The following is an 18,961-nucleotide window of genomic DNA, read 5'->3' on the forward strand; positions in this document are numbered from 1 at the left end:
TTTGAAGTTGTTTTTTTTTAATTATTTATTAATTATGGGTTTTGTTACTGTTGATAGTAATGCTGCTGCAGTTCCCATGAGCCCTGCCAGCGTTTGCCCCTGTCATAGAAGACCCCTTCAGCCCAGGGGCTGCACTTATCTGCGTATCTGTTCCCAAGCAAGGCAGACAGCCTAAGCAGAAGCCCATGCGTCTTTCTTCTGCAGATGCCTTTCAGCCCCTGTTCAGAATTTGTTGTGATTCTGCATCTTTACTGAACAAGCTGCTTGATTGTGGGGTTTTTTTCTTCAAATTTCTGCAGGTGCAAGGGGGGGGGGATGGTTTTTCTCCTCCCCCCCCCCCAAGATTTCTTATTACACTCCAAGCTATTCCTGCAGCTTCTCAGCATCTTCATCAACAACTTTCTTTGGGGGGGGGTTGGGGGGGAGGATTGAGATTTGGACAGCCATATTGGGGGAAATTCCTGGCCTGGATAGCCCTGACTAGCCTGAGATCTCAGAGGCTAACCAGGGTTGACCCTGGCTTATATTTGGGTGGGAGATCACCCTTGAATATCAGGATTGTGACATGGAGTCAGGATATGGCAAACCACCTCTGAATGACCCTTGCCTTGAAAACCCTCTGGGGTCACCATAGGTGGCTTGACAGCCACAGCAACAAAGGTGTGGGGTCTGGCCGAAATGTATGGGGGATCCAGTCCTTCACGCAGCACCTACTGGTTGCGTCTAAAGCCAAGGCTAACGCTAATGTATTCAGCAGCACCTCTTCTTTAAGTTTCCAAACATCACAGGGAACGTGCTGCGGTAAACTAGTCTGCCTTGTTCACTGCGGAAATGTTCACTGAGCGAATAGATACGAAGCAAGAAGCAATTCTGTTAGCTCTTGGCTTTATTTCCTCCATTCTATATCTTGAGTAAAATCAGTTTTAATAGAGGTGACAACTGATAAAAGAAATTTGGAGAAGTTGAAATAATTAGGGAATTGAGGGATAGATTCATTCTCATAGGATTTAATTCATCCATTATTGAGCTGGTGCCTAATATATATATGTTTTTGGCATGTCTTCTTTCCGTAGCTCAGTAGCTGATTCGGCTGAGTATTTACCCCATCAGCACATCAACTTCAGACCATCGGCACTGGCCAAGCAGACGGAATCCATTAATCTGAAAGCCTCCAAGAGCATGGATCTCGGTGAGAACGGGCGGGACAATCCCCACAATGCCTTTCGGGCTCCTTTCTTTTTTGAAACGCACAACCTGAAGAAAACCATGCAGAGGAAATGTGATTGTCAGTACAACAATCTGTCTCCTCAGATTTGTCTTAGGATTTATTGGCTACATACTAGACTAGATGGTACTCAGGAGATGGATGAACGTTTCCCCAACCATTTTCTATTAAACTGACAAGCAGCTGCAGGACACTCTGGTTTCAGCAGGAAAGAGCTGCAGAGCTTGCTCAGAGTCATGGTTGATGACCCATGGGCAGCTGTTGTCAAAAGTGTCAGCTTCACCTCTCCCATGCTTCCTCCCACCTGGTCATGCACGGGAATATAAAACCACATGTCATGGTGTCATGCTTTGGTCTTCCCCACTCAAACCACAAACAGGAGCTGATGAAGGAGGACAAGGAAGGACTTAATGTGCTATTAATGGGATCAGGAGCAGAGGAGGATTTGGCAGGGGTGGGTGGGGCCTGCTGTTGGCTGCCTCCATGGGCATGCTGAACATCTGGCTCCTGTTTAGTGAGTAGAAAGAACGATTTGAGAAATCGCTCCTGGCAGGATCCCTCTCAGTTTTGGTTAATACAAATGTTGTTTTGATAAATGCCAGGTCACTCCAGAGAGTGAAAGTTTGACTTGGGAGCAGTTTTTTTAAAAGCCCTGTTTTTGTATTAGTTGTGCAGATTTAGGCTTGGAGATGTTGCCTCGTTCAAGTGAAGGTCTGAGAATGGTAACTCCTTTGCTGTTGCTGTCAAGCAGAAGATCTTCTTCACTTTGGGACCATTTACTTTCAGTGTTCTCAGTGCTACATAGATAATGGTAAAGGCTCATGTTGATAGTGAACTAGGGACCAAGCCCGTTGTACTTGTAAATACAACGGGCGCTAGGTGTGCTTTTGGGGCCGGTAGCAGCACGGCCTTCCCTCCAGTCTCAAAAGTGCACCCATGGCCTCCTCGAAGGCTGGACTCTGAGGCATTGTACGATTTTGAAGTCCCACCTCCAAAACTCCAGGAACATTTCCAACTCAGGGGTAGCCAACCTCCAGGTGGGGCCTGGAGAGCTCCTGGAATTACAGATCGTCTTCATAGTATAAAGATCAGCCCCCCCAGGTAGAAAGGGCTACTTTGGACAGGGTTGTGGTAGAGAAGAAACATTTAAGGCCTCCCACACAGGTTGTTGTTGAATTGAAAGACTTGAGGCCTACTGCACAGGGTTGTTGTGCAGATGAAACAGGAGACAAAAGAGCCAGCTTCCTCTTCAGAATAATGCTGTGCAGTGGCCTCAAATCTGCAGAGAGTTGCAAAGAAGAAAGACACATGGCTTGGCTGTGTCTAACCCCCGGCCAGAGCAGTATTTTAAGTGAGAAGGGGCTTTTCTGTGGCCTCCCTGTCAGGCAACTGTTTGGCAGAAGGGGAAAGTCCCCCCCCCTCAAAAGGAATGCCCTCAGGCTCCCCTGTGTTGCTCTTGGAAAGGCCTCCCTCCCCTCAGTCAGGGCCTGTCAGAGGCTCCTTCGCAGCAGGCCTGAAGGGAGGGAGGGGAGGGAGTACACTCACCAGCCTCCTGCCAGCTCTGTCAGGGTTCTGAGGCAATTTGCAGTTGGACATGACAGTTAGGACAGCCTTGGGGCGAAAAGGGATGGCGCAGCCTCTGTTCTCATCCCGCTTGGCAGCCCTACTGAACTCTCCCTGTGGTGGTCAGGGGCAGACTGGCAGTGATGTCTCCTGATTGCCCCTGGCTGGGCTGGGTGGGCAGGTTGGGAGGCGTTTCGCGCCTTCCAATTGGCCCCTCACCCAACTGGCTGGAATTCTTGTCAGTCCGGGTGAGGGGCCAATCAGCACCTTCCACTATCCTGGACTGGCCCTGCCACTTTCTCCTCCCACTTAGGCCTTAACCAATTATTAATACCGCTTCCAGTGGTTTACAGATAATGATGATATGTCACGTGATGACCAGGATTGGTTTAAGTATTTGCGGAAACCATAGAGCCAAAGACAGTTTAAAGATTTGCGTGGCCCTAGTAGAGTACAGCTGCGGCGGGAGCAGCCGGACTGGGGGCAGAAGTGGAAAGGGGTGTTATTCCAAGTGTCCTTAAAGAGGAAAAAGGGAAGACGCTATGACCCTGATCCATGGAAGGGAAGGCACCAGGCCGGGCCCCTGGAAGCATGTGCTACATGGATCAACCAGCCCTGGCGATATCTTTACTACCTAAAGTGGTTATAACATGCCAAAAATGTGAAAAAAGATTGGAGGGAAATAAAGTCAAAGTAGATGAACACATGAAACTGCTTTTGGGACCACATCTTTCAAGGTTGGGATTGTCTACTCAGACTGGCAAAGACTTACAAGAGTTCTTCAACGGGGGGGGGGGGTGTTGGAGTTATGAACAGGGGGTCCCGCCCTATCCTAGGCATTCCCTTATGGAACGTGGAAGATCAAAGCCCAGTTTACATCATTGGGGCCATGGTCCTTGTCCTGGTTGGGATTAGCTAGGTAGGACTGGGGGGAATATTGTTGAGTCCATACCACCATCTTTATTATTGTTGATATAGAGGATATGGTTCTTTTAATATTTAATGGGGTTTTAGGGGTTTACTCTGTTTTTACGGTTTTATTCTGTAAGCCGCCTCGAGGCGACATTTGTTCAAGAGAGGCGGGATATAAAATTGAAAGTACTTTGACACCATTCGTGGCAATTGCTGTTTTGTGGCCATTTACAATACAAAACCAATAAAATCACAATAAAACCCCATACATCTCCCAATAAAAATTACAAAAACTGTAAGCAATAAATGGTGGCATGGACTTTACTAAATCTCTCAGTCCCAGCTCGGCTATTCCAGCCTTGGGATCAGTACAGTGTCCCTAGATGGGTGTAAACCTGGGGTTGATCTCAACACATAACTAGGGCAGGACCCACAATTGAGAACTCCACTTATCCCCCCTCCCACCCCGGCCTCAGCCAAATGCCTAGTGGAAGAGCTCCATTTTGCAGGCCCTGCAGAACCTTGATAGCTATGTCAGGGCCCTCGGCTCTTCCTGGAGCTCATTCCACCAGGTTGGGGCCAGGGCCAGGCAAATGTCCTGAGGGCCCAGGTCAACCAGCAAATTCAATTTGCACAGGAGATGCTGGGGATGGATCCCTGATGCTCTGCCACTGAGCTGTGCACCCTCCCAAACTGAAAACAGTTGCATAGTGCATGTCAGAATATGTCTAAATATTAATTTAAGCAGATAGGAAAGTTCACGTGTAATAATTTACATTTTTTTAAAAACGTAGACAACATTTGGTTACCTTTGGGAAGTATTTCATCACCAGCAATAAGAAGCAATAAAGATGTGAACCTGTCAGCTTGCTTGTACAGAGGCATGATTGGTGGCAACTTTGCACGTTGGGAGCTGGTAGAGCTGTGCAGAATATATTGAAGTGGGTCTCAAAATTGTTTCTGCCCGATAAGCCCAGCACATGACAATTTCGCCTGAAATTGCTTTCAGTGGAGAGAGGTGGCAGATCCCTTGCCCACAGTTCCACTGGCTTTGCAGGTGGATATTTCAGCCTCATCTTGCATCTGTCTCTGAATAGAAGAAAGGAATTTGAAATCTGGTGAGATTTTGGCTGTGTTCAGATGCAGTGCAGTTTTGGGGTGTTTTTTTGCAGGGGGGGGTTTGATATGCTCATAGCATCACAGTTTGGTACCTGAAGGGCTTGAGGCTGAACTTTCGTTATACCAGCAGTATCTGTGTTAGGCTACACAAAGTTTCCTGGAATTGCAGAGCCATACGTCCAAACTTTTTAGAATGGGGTCATGGAAAAAACTGTGTTAATCTCAAGACCCTAATAAACCCTCACCCAGCCTAGTCTGATCTCATCAAAGCTTGGAAGCTAAGCAGGGTCTGCCCTTGTTAGTACTTAGATGGGAGACCACAAAGATGTCCAGGGTTGCTATGCAGTGGAAGGCAATGTCAAACCACCTGGGCTCCTCTATTACCTTGGAAACCTTAACAAAAATAGAGTCCAATAGCACCTTTAAGACCAACACCGAGCACTCGAAAGCTTCTGCCCTGAATAAATCTTTGTTGGCCTTAAAGGTGCTAGTTGTGCTTCTTCAGACCAGCATGGCAACCCACTGGAATCTATTCTTGGAAACCTTATGGGTCTAGGGTTACTATGAGCTGGCTGCAACTGGACAGCACACCATTATTATTATTATTATTAATCAATATTAGCGAGAAAGCCCACTGCTGTCGTAAATGCAGTGGGCGCTAGTGGAAGAAAGGTTGGAGGGGGAGGCAGCTCTGTAGAGGCACGGAGCAGCCTTTCCCTGTCCCAGCGACCTCCCCTTTCAAGGCGGCGGGTTGAGCTTGTGTTGCTCGTGGGGGTGGCGTGCCCAGGGCCAGCTGCCGCTGCTGCCTGCTCATCCCAGAGCTGCAAGGCAGGGCAGCCAGCACCGCAACCTTGTCCCCACCACCACTGCGTCCTCTCAGGGCTGTCTGCCACCACCTCCTCTGGTCTGTCACCGCCTCCCTTATCCGCAGCGACCTCCCCCTTCCAAGGCAGCAGGTCGAGTGCGCATCGCCCTTGCGGGTGGCGAGCCCAGGGCCGGTTTTCACCGCCACCGCTTCGTCCCCGACCTTCAAGAGCTCTCAGGGCTGTCCGCTGGTGGCAGCTCCTTCACGCCACTGCTGGCGCATCCTCTCAGGGCTCCGCGGTGTGTCTGCCTCCTCGGTGGCACCACCGCCTCCTCTTCCTCACAGCACCTGGGTGGAGCAGCGGGACATCACAGATGCGCCTCCTCCGGCAGAGAGGCTTGTGTGGGGCGAGGGGCGTGGAGAGGCTGGCGGCTGGCTAGGGAGGGCGGTGTCCCCAGGGGCCAGACACTCTTGGGACCCCGAAAACACTCCACCCACTGCCCCTTTTCCCCATTATTACAGGGCCACTAATAGTTACAGGCAACCACCAGTAGTACTCATTGTAGATTATAATAGTATTGTAATATTTTAGTTTATTTTCAGCATTCCTACCTGCCTAACTCTCCCCCCCCAAAAAAATCTGTTATTACTCATTGACACTGAAGTCATTTCAAACATTATAGGTAGAAGGTTTCCTAATGACCTGTCTGTGAGGAGGATGCAAGACATGGTCTGAAAACATGGTCACGGAGTTCATGTTGACAACATACATGGATCCCTCTCCGACAAGTTGTTTGTTGTAGAGATGGAATGAATCTCTTTTCCCAGAATGCCTGCAAGTGCTCTGTTTGTAACATAGAAGAGGTCAATTAAAAAAAAATTCTGATCCTTTGGAGTTTAGAGAGTAACTTCTGTTTTAAACACATGGAAAGTCTGCCTCCATGAGGACCAGTCACTTCTGGCTGTGCTGTATTGCTAGTCATATTAAACCTCCCACTTGAGTGAAAGTAATTCAGAGTTCTCAACCCATACTCTCTCTCTTCGACAGATGGCAAGCAGACTATTCGGAGGAAATCCTTTGGTCATCCATATTGGCTCATAGCAGCTTAATGTCCCCCGCCCCACGTCCCATGTTTCTCCAGGTCTGCTTAGCAGAGATAGGACAGATTGATTGCTCTGGAGAACAGCCTGGTGAAGTTATCATGGGACAGCTTTAAAAAAAATTCCAGCTACTCAGCCTTCAACAGATCCTGCTTCTAAGTCTCAGTTTTTTTCATAATGATATGAAAATGTTACTGTAAGAATCCGTGATAACTGAGACCTTTAGAATTCTAGGAACTGTCCTGGTTTCTGAATTCTGTGCTCGTCCAGCAAATGTGAAATTTGGGCAGCCCATTTTTTTAATTGTCAAAGGCCTAACTTCCAGGGTCTGAGCTTAAACATCAGAACAAAATGATGGACAACCCAGAACAGTCAGCATCTCTGCAAAACTAGGGCATTCTGATTTTTAAAAATATTCACAAAGTGTATGCTCAAGATATATTTTTGCCAGCTTTCTGCTGAATTTTATGTATGCAAATATTTATCTTGCAAAAGGGAATTCTTAACCCAGAAGCTTTAAAAGAGCAGACTTCTGAGGATTTGAAAGGGGATGGAGGGAATCAAATGGTAGAGACGGGTAAACATATTTTCCTGCATGCCAAAATTAACTGCCCTCCTAAAGCTTTTGAAGATGTTTGACAGCTTAAACCCAGTTTAAAAGTTCAGACAGGTGTTGCGCATATTTTTCTATGAGAAACTGGCAATATCAACTTATCACATATGCAGTCACACAGGAAGTAACTTGAAATATTAATACTGGTCACTGAGTAATATTTTTGGTAGAATGGACGTTTTGGAATGGAAACTGTTTATTGAATACAAAAGGTTTCCTATGTAATTCAATCTCAAGTGAATACAAATTGCTATTTTTCTATTATTTCTGGAATCTGCTAACCATTTTCATTACGCTGTATGTTACTATCATACTTTGCCTATTTCATCCGGCCCAGGAGATTTGAACTCATCTAGTGCAGTTAAATGCCTCTCGACAACCTCTCTGTCCATGTCAACCTGCCACCCAGACACTATCTCTTGGCTACTGCCATCTCTAGATGTGCCTAAACCCTTTGACTTGTGGGAAAAAAAACAGATGTAAAATAGGCACTAAGCCTTTCTGCTTTCTCTGCATCTTCCGTTAGAGTTTGTCCATCCGCATCCAACAGTAGGTCTATTGCCTCCTTTACTTTACGTTTGCTCCTCATATAACCGAAAAATCTTTTCTTGTTACAGTGGGCTTCCCTGGCCAATCTTAGCTCACTCTCAGCTTTGGCCTTTCTGGTGATTGATCTACAGTGCCTAGTAACCTGTAGGTACTCTTCTTTAGAGCTCTGTCCTTCCCTTCATTTCCTGAACATTTTCCTTTTCTTTCTTAGTTCCTCTTGAAGTTCTCTGTTCATCCAAATAGGCTTCTTAGAGCTCCTGCAATATTTTCGTCTTTCTGGGATAGTCATTGATTGAGCATGCAATAGCTCTTGTTTGAGTAGCGCCCACCCTTCACATGCTCCCTTCCCTTCCAGCATTCTCGTCCATGGTATGACACTCATCATGTCTCTGGCTACAAGCTTCGTTGCCTCCCCATCTCAAAAGGAATTCTATGAGGACATGATCACTTCCCCCTAGGGTTCCCACCTCCTTCACCTCATCCACCAACTCTTGCCTGTTGGTCAGTATTAAGTCCAGTATGGCTGAACATCTTGTGGGTTCATCTACCATTTGATAAATGAAATTGTCAGCCAGGCAGGTCAGAAAGTTGCATGACTGAGGACGCTTCGCAGAGTTTGTTTCCCAGCACACATCTGGGAAATTGAAGTCACCCATAATGACAAGGTCCTGCCGCTTGGATATTTTCTCAAGCTGCTCACAAAGTGCAGCATCCACATCCTCTCGTTGGTCAGGGGGTCGGTAGCAGACACCAACCACCACACTGTTTGTTTTCCCCCCGCTTATTTTCACCCAGATGCTTTCCACTGTAGATATGCTCTCCTTCACTAGAATTTCCTGACAGGTAAGCCCTTTCCTCACATACAGTGCCACTCCTCCACCTCTTCAATCTATTCTGTTTTTTCTGAATAGTTCATATCCATCCACCATTACATTCCAGTCATGAGAATCATTCCACCAAGAACTGATCATACACATGAAAGTTCATCCCTTGAATAAAACTTGGTTGGTCTTAAAGGTGCCCCTCGACTCTAAATCAGGACTCCAGTGTTCTTGATGATTTGTGAAGGGCAGCTGGGCTGCCCAGGTCAGGACCCTGGAGGTTTTTGGGGGGGGAGGGGGGGGCGGTTGTACTGACTTACAGGGACCCTGTGAGGCAGCCTTTCTCAGCTTTTTTGCCGTTGAGAAACCCCTGGAACATTCTTCAGTCTTCCAGAAACCCCAGAGTGGTGTGGTGTGATCATGCAGAATATGGTTGGGAAGCAGAGCTGCGGGCATGCTCACCCAGAGACCCTCCCCTTTCCATTTCGGAAGGGGCAGGTGGGTCGGAAAATGAAACATAAACAAAAAATGAACTCACCCATTCAGGAAACCCTCCCGGGACCATCAAGAAAGCCTGAAGTAAGGTTTACATGAGACGTTCACGGGTGATTTGCCCTTTTCTGCCTCCTCTCGTGACACCAGAATATAATACTAGCTGCCTTAGGTAAAGCTCATTCATCTGTAAGATAAAATAAAAACTAAAACAGTATCTGAAAGATTTCTTCTACAAAGTGTCTTCTGATCTCTACTTCATTTTTTTTTTTGTTCAAATAGAAATTAGTTTCTGGACAGGTGTAATTCTCTCGGTGAAAGAACAGGTAGTTTGAGTTGTCATTGGAATAAGTGCCATACTTGGGAACAGCCTGGGTGTGTTGATCTGGATTGTGTGTATCCCTTTCTTCTTAACAGGGGGAATGTCTAAAGGAGTGTAGAATTAGATGTAATTTCTTTGCGAAGATAAAGGTGGGTTCAAACATGCTTCCCCTGAATTTATGTGGAGTTGCTTCTGTGAGAAAAGATAACTACAGTAAATCTTTTTTCCCCCTAAAGCTTGATGAGAAAATCAGCTCACAAATGCAGCTGAATTGCAGGTGACAGATTTGGCTGGCTAAGCAAAAAGTGATCTGGCTCCATTAATTGTTGAAAGGAATGGAAAGCGGTCCCCTCAGGGCTACCTCCCGCCGGAGGTCCTGCTAGAGGCAGGAATCACAGCAGACAGTAGTGGAGTCTCCGGGTTGGACCACGATGGCTAACTGCCCTGTCTCCATGACCTGTGACAGAGGCGACATCTGTTGTTAAGCAGCAAGAAACTATCTCAAACTGAGATGATCTGTAGAGGAGCTCATATTGACCGTGCCAGAGGATTGCATAGTCCAGTGAGCATAACGGAGGCACAGTTGCCCTGGTGTCTGTGCAGGTTTTTGTAATGCCACCTCTTGTCTGTAGAAAACCACTCCCCAGTTTTTGTACAGCATTTAAACGTATTCCTTAGAGGCCCCCATGCACACACCCAGTGTGGAATTTTTATACCACATTAATTCGTAACGAGTTTGGAACATAGGTTAGTACATCACGTGGAAGGATTGTCTGAATAATCAATTTATTTTCTGGAATGAAGCTCTGTTGCATTTTTAAGTAGTTTGTATTTGGCTACTCTGCCGGGGTGCCCAAAAACTATGAATCTGAGCTGTGTCCTCCAGTGGATGACGTAGCAGAGAGTTGAGTTGGAAATATTTGGGTCAGGTAGGTACCGGGATGGGGGATAAAGTTTGCTTGTTGTGGCATCTTTTCCAATGTTGCTTTCTCTTGGGATTGCTGAATAACAAGCATTATTTAGTCGCCAGAGTATTGCCAGCCGTGCTTCCGTGTCTTGCAGGAATTAAGAGCAGAGCAGCAATAAGAACTGACCCTTGCTTGGAGGAGCTAATAGTGAGCCTAAACTTGTAAATGTGGTGTGTGTGTGTGTGTGTGTGTGTGTGTGTTGTTTGTCTTACTGGAACTATGTGAGGAGCCAGGCCTGGGAATTCCGTCTGTTCTTGTGGTGCTTTTCCGAGTCAGACTAGAGACAAACGGTAGCTCCTCTCGTTTCACCTTTTCTTTTCTTTCCATTGGGAAAAAGCCCTTTTGATTACGAAAATTAATTTTCCAATTAAATGTGGATGCACCTAATTAAACAATTGAACATTGTTTTCCAGGATATGTCCCATTACTACTATTAAGTATTTTTAAAGGTTCTCTTTGTGATTGCAATGCCATAGTTAAATTTTTATCCCTGGGGTGGGGATTGGTTAATAATGATACTCGTACCTGAGAAAAATTCTGCCTGGTGTGGCTTTCCTGAGTAAAGGGCTGGTTAGCTCATCATTCTCCATCTTGATGACCCAGCCTCTTCCTTTGCAGACAAAACTGTCTGTGTTTTTCCTGTAACCTGCGGATGGTTGTTTGAGGGAATATTTAGGTCCTAGTTAATCTACTTGTCTGATTCTGAGTGCCTGTAGCTCCGGAACAAATATCCCTTTGTTCTCCCAGCTTATGTACAATAAAGTACGTGACCCAGAGAGTACATCTCTGTGAACGTGCCTCACACATCCACTCCAGCCCCACTTCGCTGGATTGGCTTATGCATGCACGTGAATGTGCAGCCCCACTGCATGCCTTGCGATGCTTTGTTCCTTTGGAGGATGCTCATACCTGCACACTGGGGATGAAGGATCTTCAAGTCCATTCCTGGGATTCAGCAGATGAGGAGAGAAGAAGAGCTGGTTTTTTTATACTCTACTTTAACTACCCAAAGAGGTTCCAAAATGTTTAAACAAACCTTTTCTTTCCTCTCATAGAATCATAGAATTGGTAGGGTCCTCCTAGGTCATCTAGTCCAACCCCCTGCACTATGCAGGACACTCACAACCCTGTCGTTCATCCACTGTCACCTGCCACGCCCTTAAGCCTGTTCAATGTATGGTCTACTAAGACTCTCCCCGCAGCAGATAACCTGTGTGGTAGGTGGGGCTGAGAGCAATCTGACAGAACTGTTCTGTGAGAACAGCCCTAAGAGAACTGAGTTGGCCAAGGACATCCAGCTGGCTGCATGTGGAGGAGTGGGGAATCAAATCCAGGTCTCCAGATTAGAGTCTGTCCCTGTTAATAGGAAATAGGAAGCAAATAGGAAGCACACAAGCACAGATGCCAGCCGGATTATTACTAAGGTGGAAAACCTGCGTTAACGCCTTGTCATTTTGGACTCCAGCTGACAAATGTACCATATAATGCTCTTTATTAAAAAAAATCTGAACATAGGTTACTGGGTCTCAAGGAAAGAGCTGATCTAAACCCCTTCTCCCTGACATCTGGGTCTGAAATTGTACAACCCCAATACAGACCCACCACACCTGTGAGGAATAGGATTCAGTCCACTTTTATAATTAGCTAATAGAAAAATTGCTTGGGTGCATGAGGTTTGGATCCTTGGCTAGTTTGGCCAGTGAGAGCCAAGCGGGCTGAAAGATGCCCTCCCAGTGCCCTTTGTTGTTCCCTCCCATCCTGCTCACGTTGCAGATGCATAGAGGTCATTGCTCTCTGTGATGGATTCCAGTTGTAATTACTCCAGACCTTTGGGGCCTGCTGCCAGTTGAGGTTCTAATCACCATTTACCTTCCCCCCCCCCTCCAAACACTGTATATAAGAGTTTTTTTCTGTTTGGGAGAGTTTTTAGTTGGATCTTTTGGCCATTGGTTTCAACTGCTAGCTGGTTTTTATATAGCAATTCATATTGGTGGATTATTATTGGTGGGCAGTCTTCAAGCAAAGGTTGGATACACACTTTTCTTGGATGCTTTAGGATGCTTTGGGCTGATCCTGCGTTGAGTAGGGGGTTGGACTAGATGGCCTGGATGGCCCCTTCCAACTCTTTGATTCTATGATTCTATTAATAAGTTTGGTGGTCTGTGACAGCATGGACCATTCTTATGCTTTGAGCCCACCTTTTATTTGGGGGGGGGGGTCAAATAGGAAATGCCAAAATAAATGAATTTGCAATAGCTGGCAGGGAAAGAAAAGGGCTGCACAAAGAAAATAATGGTGGGGGGTGGGGGAAATTGGTGCTTGTAGGGAAAAAAATCTTTCATATTTGTTTCACATCAAACTTCTTCAGGGGGATTCACTTCCGATTCTCAGTAAAATGTTACTTTCTCTTCTTTAAGTCCGTAGCTGGCAGGGCACATCTTGACATGGTCGTCAGCCTCCCCCGGCCAGAGAGGCTCATAGTCTTGAAGCAAAGATAATGGGAACTACATAAATAACATTCTGGCCTGTTTGTAGTCAGGAGTGTGTATATGTTCCCCATCTTTGGTTCTCTCTGCTCCCCCCCCCCAAAAAAAAGAAAAAAGAGCACAAGTTCTCCCGAATCTGTTATCACTCCAGTCTGCAGCTGTGGGCAAGAACGTATTGGCCCAGAGGTTCGGGGGTAGCGTCTGGATGAATTTATAAAATACATATTACTGGCCCGGGGGGGGGGCGCTAACAGGAGTAATTAGAGGCGATTGAATTGCAACTGAGAGTAGGGTGCACTCAGTTAATTGGCAGTTCTTGTCATCTGGTGCTTCTGGTATAAGCAATTACAGAAATGATGCTGCTGCTCTCTCTCCTTGGAAGGTGGGCAGAGTTCAGAAACCAGAGAGTGGCCATGAGGGTACAGAGAGGCAGGCGGTTAAAGCCCCCCCCCCCCCCGGGCGAGCTAGTTAACAATTCTCTGTCCAAAACTAGTAGGAGATCTTGATATTGTCAACAAGCCATAAATAACTGGACTAGGTGGGGTACCCCTCCCCCTGGCAAATTACGTGGCAACTGAGTTATCACTTACCTTTTTCTTTGCACATGTCGTCTCTTTTATTAGGGCCCTTGAATTACATACAATCTGACCCTCTGCAAACAATTCCAAGGATTGAACTTCTAACCTCCGCTTTGTAGACCTGTAAATTACAGTCCATCTAATTTAGAACAGTGGCAATACAGATGGTTCGTTCTTAGTTTTGCAAATAAGTAAGACAGATGATATATCTGAGTGTTATGGGAGTTCAGAAAGGAAATGAGGGGAAATAGCTAATTACCGTACAATTTATTGTAAAGATGATGCCACTTCCTATTCATGCACAATTGGACAGTTGTATAGACAATAATTGCCACATTATGCACTAAAATGCATTAACTGGTCACATGTGTGCCAGTGTTCTTCCCCAGCTGCATGACAGAATCAGTTTTTCCAAGTTGTAAAAGAAGACAAACATAATTTTTAAAAAAGCATAGCATTTTACAATATATGTATATAAAATATATTAATATAGCTCATTGTTTTCCGCCAACCTTTATGTGCAAAAAGCAACTTGGACCTCGTATAAATGATCTGTAAGTACTATAGCCATGGGAATTGCTTTCAAAACATGAAAGCCCCTGTTAGCTTTAGCCTGCAGCGAAACAGAGAATTGCATCGTATTAGTGTAGAGCTATTTTGCTGTACATCAACTCATACAAAACAGCTGATAAAATGAGGGTAGAGAATGACAGCTTTCTTTTCTATCTTATTTACACATATATATACACACGTGACGTAATAATGCAGTGTTGTTACTCTATATACATATGTATGCATACAGAGGCACATTTATATGCCCTGACCTGGTTGGCATGGCTAGCTATTGTGATCAGATCACAAATGCTAAACAAATTTGGCCTCAGATAGTTCTTGGATGGGAGACCACCAAGGAAGTTCAGAGTTGGAAACCACATCTGAACATCTCTAGCCCTGAAAACCCAATGGGGTCACCGTAAATCAAACTGTGACTTGACAGCAGTTTCTATCACTAATATGAATACACTTGAGGCATGAGTTTCACAGAGAAGTTACTCATTGTGCAAGATTTTACCATGTAAAAACTAGATGCCTTTTTTTCTTTAATTTTGTGACTCTGATGCTGGGTTTATATCCATTGGGTCCTTGACCAATTAGCTACAGGCTAGCTAAAGAAATCCCTTTTACTAGATAAATTGTCCAATTTTGGTTCAGCCTCTGAACAGTATAAGTTGTACTTGCCACTTGGCACCCCACTGCTCACCTTCCCCCAATCTGATGAAGTACCATTGACATCCACTCTTTGGGTGCAGTTTTCTAGCCAGTTCCCCATCCACCTAATCATCTGTAAATCATAGAATCATAGAATCATAGAGTTGGAAGGGGCCATACAGGCCATCTAGTCCAACCCCCTGCTCAACGCAGGATCAGCCCTAAGCATCCTAAAGCATCCTAAATCCAGGCCGCATTCCTCCAGTTTACGCATCAGAACATCATGGGGAACTTTGTCAAAAGCCACACTTGAAGGTATTGAGGGAGGGGAGCAATGATGAATTTGATTTTCTTCAGGCTTGTTGGATGCTTGATGAGGCTCCAGATGGAGGAAAGTTGTTTATTTTGTTGCTTATTTTTGCTTTGTTGGGATGGAACTGGCAAATGTGGAACATGCAGCAAAATTGTAGAATCAATTGTAAATTTTAAAATACATCATGTGTTCCCCCCTTTACCTCAGCTGGGCCAGCATACCCTCCCTCCCCACTGAAGCACGGGATGGATAGAAGGGCTGCTTGAGCTACAGGAAGTGGGTGGGATGAGCTTGGATTGGGGGTTTTAAGGGACTGGGATCTTTTGGGTATTTTATTGTGGGGTTTTTAAGTACTGCAACCTGCCTTGAGCCAGTGAGTAATTGGGAGTGGAAGGTAATAAATCAAATAAATAAATAAACATCTGGTATTGGAACGGTTTTAGAATGAAAGTCTATATCAGGCTTTCTCAACAAGGGGGTCGTGAAGCCCTGGGAGTTCCGGATGGCTCTGGAAGGGTTTTGATGATTGGGTGAAAGTTAGTTACTTTTAAAATATATTTTGAAATTAAAAAAAAAAAGTTATTGTGACATGATCATGAATGGTTATGTTGACCGCCCCCCCCGTCCCCCACCCCGCCCCCAATAATCAAAGATGGGCCTGGAGGAGGTAGAAAGGGGAGGGACCCTGGTCATAAAATCCTTGCTGGCCAAGGTTGGTCACATGGTGTAGCGACTGGAGTCCAGAGAGGCAATTCCTATTATTTCAACTGAACAGTGTTGAGGGGGACAACAGGGGATGGAGCGGCATATGTCTGCCCTGCCATGTTCCTGGCCCAGCAGAGTAGGCTGCTGGGCCATTTTTGGTGCTGGGACACCTGAGCATGATGGCACATCCCATGTGTCTGAGTGATGTCACATTTGGTGACATGTGACTTCTGGGGGTGTTTTGAGGTGTGGCCTGCTGACATATCTTCTGGAGTTTCTCGAAGCCTGAAAAATGTTTCAGTGAATTTTTTAAGAAAGACTGCTCTAGATGAAAAAGTTATTTTAAAGAGCTTTGGCTTGAAAATAAATATCCATTTATTTTATGCGGAGCTCAAGAACGACTTGTTAGATTCAAACCAGTAGCACCTTCAAGACCCACAAGAGTTTTGGGGTACAATCTTTTGAGAGGCAAAATTCCCTTTATCAGACATTAGAGTAGAAATGAATATCAAGGACTCAGAGATCTCCCTTTCTGTTTACTCGTGCCTGATGAAGGGAGCTTTGCCTCTTGATAGCTACTCCTGTAGGTCTCTGAGGTGCTCCTGGACTTGAACTACCGTATTTGCCGGCATATAAGACGACTGGGCGTATAAGACGACCCCCCAACATTTCCACTCAAAATATAGAGTTTGTTACATTACATTACAGTACCTGTCATTGTCACCATTGTATGGCTGCAGCGCGACCGCAGCGCCTCCGGCCCACCCCTGCATCTCCCTGTGACCGGCACTAGTGTGCAAGTGCGCATGTGTGAGCTCTGCGTAGACAAGGGGCGGGCCAGAGCGCCGCTGCTTCCCGCAGAGCAGAACGGGGCGGTCATGCCGAAAAGGCTGGCACCCCTGTCTCGCTGCTGATGCTCGCCACAGCCACGCTGGTGACCCGCCATGGCCGCACTGGATACCGCGCGATACTGGATGGTACGTAGAATGAGGTGGGCGGGCATCGGGAGGCCATTATGGGCAGCTATGTCCATCCCAACTGAAGTGCACCTGGCATATAAGACAACCCCCCCACTTGGAGGCATTTTTTCAGGGGGGGAGTAGTCTTATACGCCAGCAAATACTGTAAATGTTCTACCGTAAACCAACAGAGGTGGGCAAACTGTGGCCTTCCAGATGTCCATGGACTACAATTCCCATGAGCCCCCCCCTGCCAGCAAATGGGAATTGTAGTCCATGGACGTCTGGAGGGCCACAGTTTGCCCACCCCCGCTCTGAAAGAATGACTTGGAGATGCTACATAAAACGAAAGTAACCAGATCGATGCGGGCGTGAGCTTTCATGAGTCAGAGCTAACTCATCACCTTCAGATAGAAGCCCCCGATTAAGATCCTCCTCTCCTGAGCTCTGCTCACTGGGAACTCAGTGGAGGCAGAGTGGAAATGAAAATGCCACACCACACGTTCAGCTGGGGTTTAGCGCATTAATGTTTTTACAGTATTTCTTTGCAAGGAGATTAATCTGCTTCGTTTAGTGTGCTGGGGGAAGGAGGCGCAGCAACAAAGGTGTGAAATAAGCTAGGAGGGCCTTAATTAACAGTGCATTACTTAGGAGCGAGAGCTGGAGGTGCTACAAAGAGAAAAAGGAGCTGCTGGCATTATCAAGAGGGAAACAATATATTTTGCAGCCCAAAGGAGGGGGGGAAACCTTGCAAAAAAGGATCCGTGCAAACTGTCGCACCGAAGGCTTGTCCACAACAAATGACAATGAGATCATTTCATTCTGTGTTGATTCTTGCTAAACGCTGATAAATTGCCGCTGCTTAGCAGGAGAGTTCTGGCTCCCGAAATCTAAGTAGAGCTGTTACCCTTGGTGTACAAAATCCGAGAAATGCAAGGAAGAAATGACGTCTGTCTTGCTAGGCAAACAGCTTCTGTGTGCTTTATATTTCCAGGGTGGTTTTTGGACAGTAGCTGCCCGATTCTGCAGGCAGAGTTGTGTGAAAAAGGGGGAAGGGGTGGACAAAGAACTAGCTTATGGTATCAAAGGGAGATACCTCTGGAGAGAGGCTGCTGCTATCAAGGACAGAGCTTTTACCACCTGCTCTGCTCTTCACCTCCAGCCCTGCCTGCTGAAAGAGGGCTGCCCCTCACCCCCAAGAAGGAAGCCTCTGAAGACAGGCTGTGGCCATCAGGGACAGAGGTCTTCTGTTAGGGTCAAAAATGGTCCACCTTTGGGATTAGTTTATGATTTTATTCTGGATTGAGGCCATTACCTGGGCCTGTTTTTGTTTTGTATTGAATTTACAATAAATACCTGTGTGTTTTTGTTTACTTGATAATATTTGTGCTTCAGTTTTAAGCATAGAGCTGTTGTTCTGATTTCTTTAACCTTTTGGTTCTTAATTCAATTCATTTTGGGTTAAGTTCCCTTCCCCTGTAGATTAGTTTGTTGCTGCAAGGAAGATTTGTCTTATCTTTGTGTGCATTTATATGTGCATTTTTGAAGAGCCTCTTGTGGCGCAGAGTGGTAAGGCAGCAGACATGCAGTCTGAAGCTCTGCCCATGAGGCTGGGAGTTTGATCCCAGCAGCCGGCTCAAGGTTGACTCAGCCTTCCATCCTTCCGAGGTCGGGAAAATGAGTACCCAGCTTGCTGGGGGGTAAACGGTAATGACTGGGGAAGGCACTGGCAAACCACCCCGTATTGAGTCTGCCATGAAAACGCTGGAGGGCGTCACCCCAATAAATCTTCTAATAAAGATGAAAACTTAGTACTGTCTGTGTCTTTTTTTTTTTCAAACCCATGCTCAGGGTGTTGTTCAAGGTATGCTCATTTCAAGCACATGTGTGAAATTAGTGTTCATGTGTACAGGTGTTCGTGTTTCATATAACAGGCGCTGTGACAGAAGACAATAGTATTGGTGGTTAATGAATGCATAGAGAAGAAGGGCTGCATACTATAGGAAAAGCCTCAACCTAGAAATGAAACAGATAACATTTCTATGTAAAAAGATGGGGACCTGATAGCCATCTTCAAGTATTTAAAAGGCTGCCATTTAGGATGGAGCAGAGTTGTCCTCTCTTGCCCCAGAGGGACAGACCAGAACGAATGGGATGAAATTAATTCAAAAGAAATTCCATCTAAACATCCGGAAGAAGTTCCTGGCAGTCAGAGCGGTTT

The 18,961-nt window shown here is 45.9% G+C and overlaps 1 protein-coding gene across 3 annotated transcripts in view; it reads left to right on the plus strand.

Annotated features, from left to right (window-relative positions):
• The window catches only part of PARD3B (par-3 family cell polarity regulator beta), a 719,005-nt gene that overhangs the window by 348,479 nt on the left and 351,565 nt on the right, over positions 1-18,961 (plus strand). For all 3 annotated transcript variants that reach the window (XM_077319232.1, XM_077319230.1, XM_077319231.1), the window contains exon 15: positions 1,074-1,189. In XM_077319232.1, the coding sequence (XP_077175347.1) occupies positions 1,074-1,189 (116 nt within the window). The remainder of the gene's footprint in view (positions 1-1,073; positions 1,190-18,961) is intronic.

The sequence above is a fragment of the Paroedura picta genome, chromosome 2, assembly GCF_049243985.1.
Source record: "Paroedura picta isolate Pp20150507F chromosome 2, Ppicta_v3.0, whole genome shotgun sequence".
NCBI lineage: Eukaryota > Metazoa > Chordata > Lepidosauria > Squamata > Gekkonidae > Paroedura > Paroedura picta.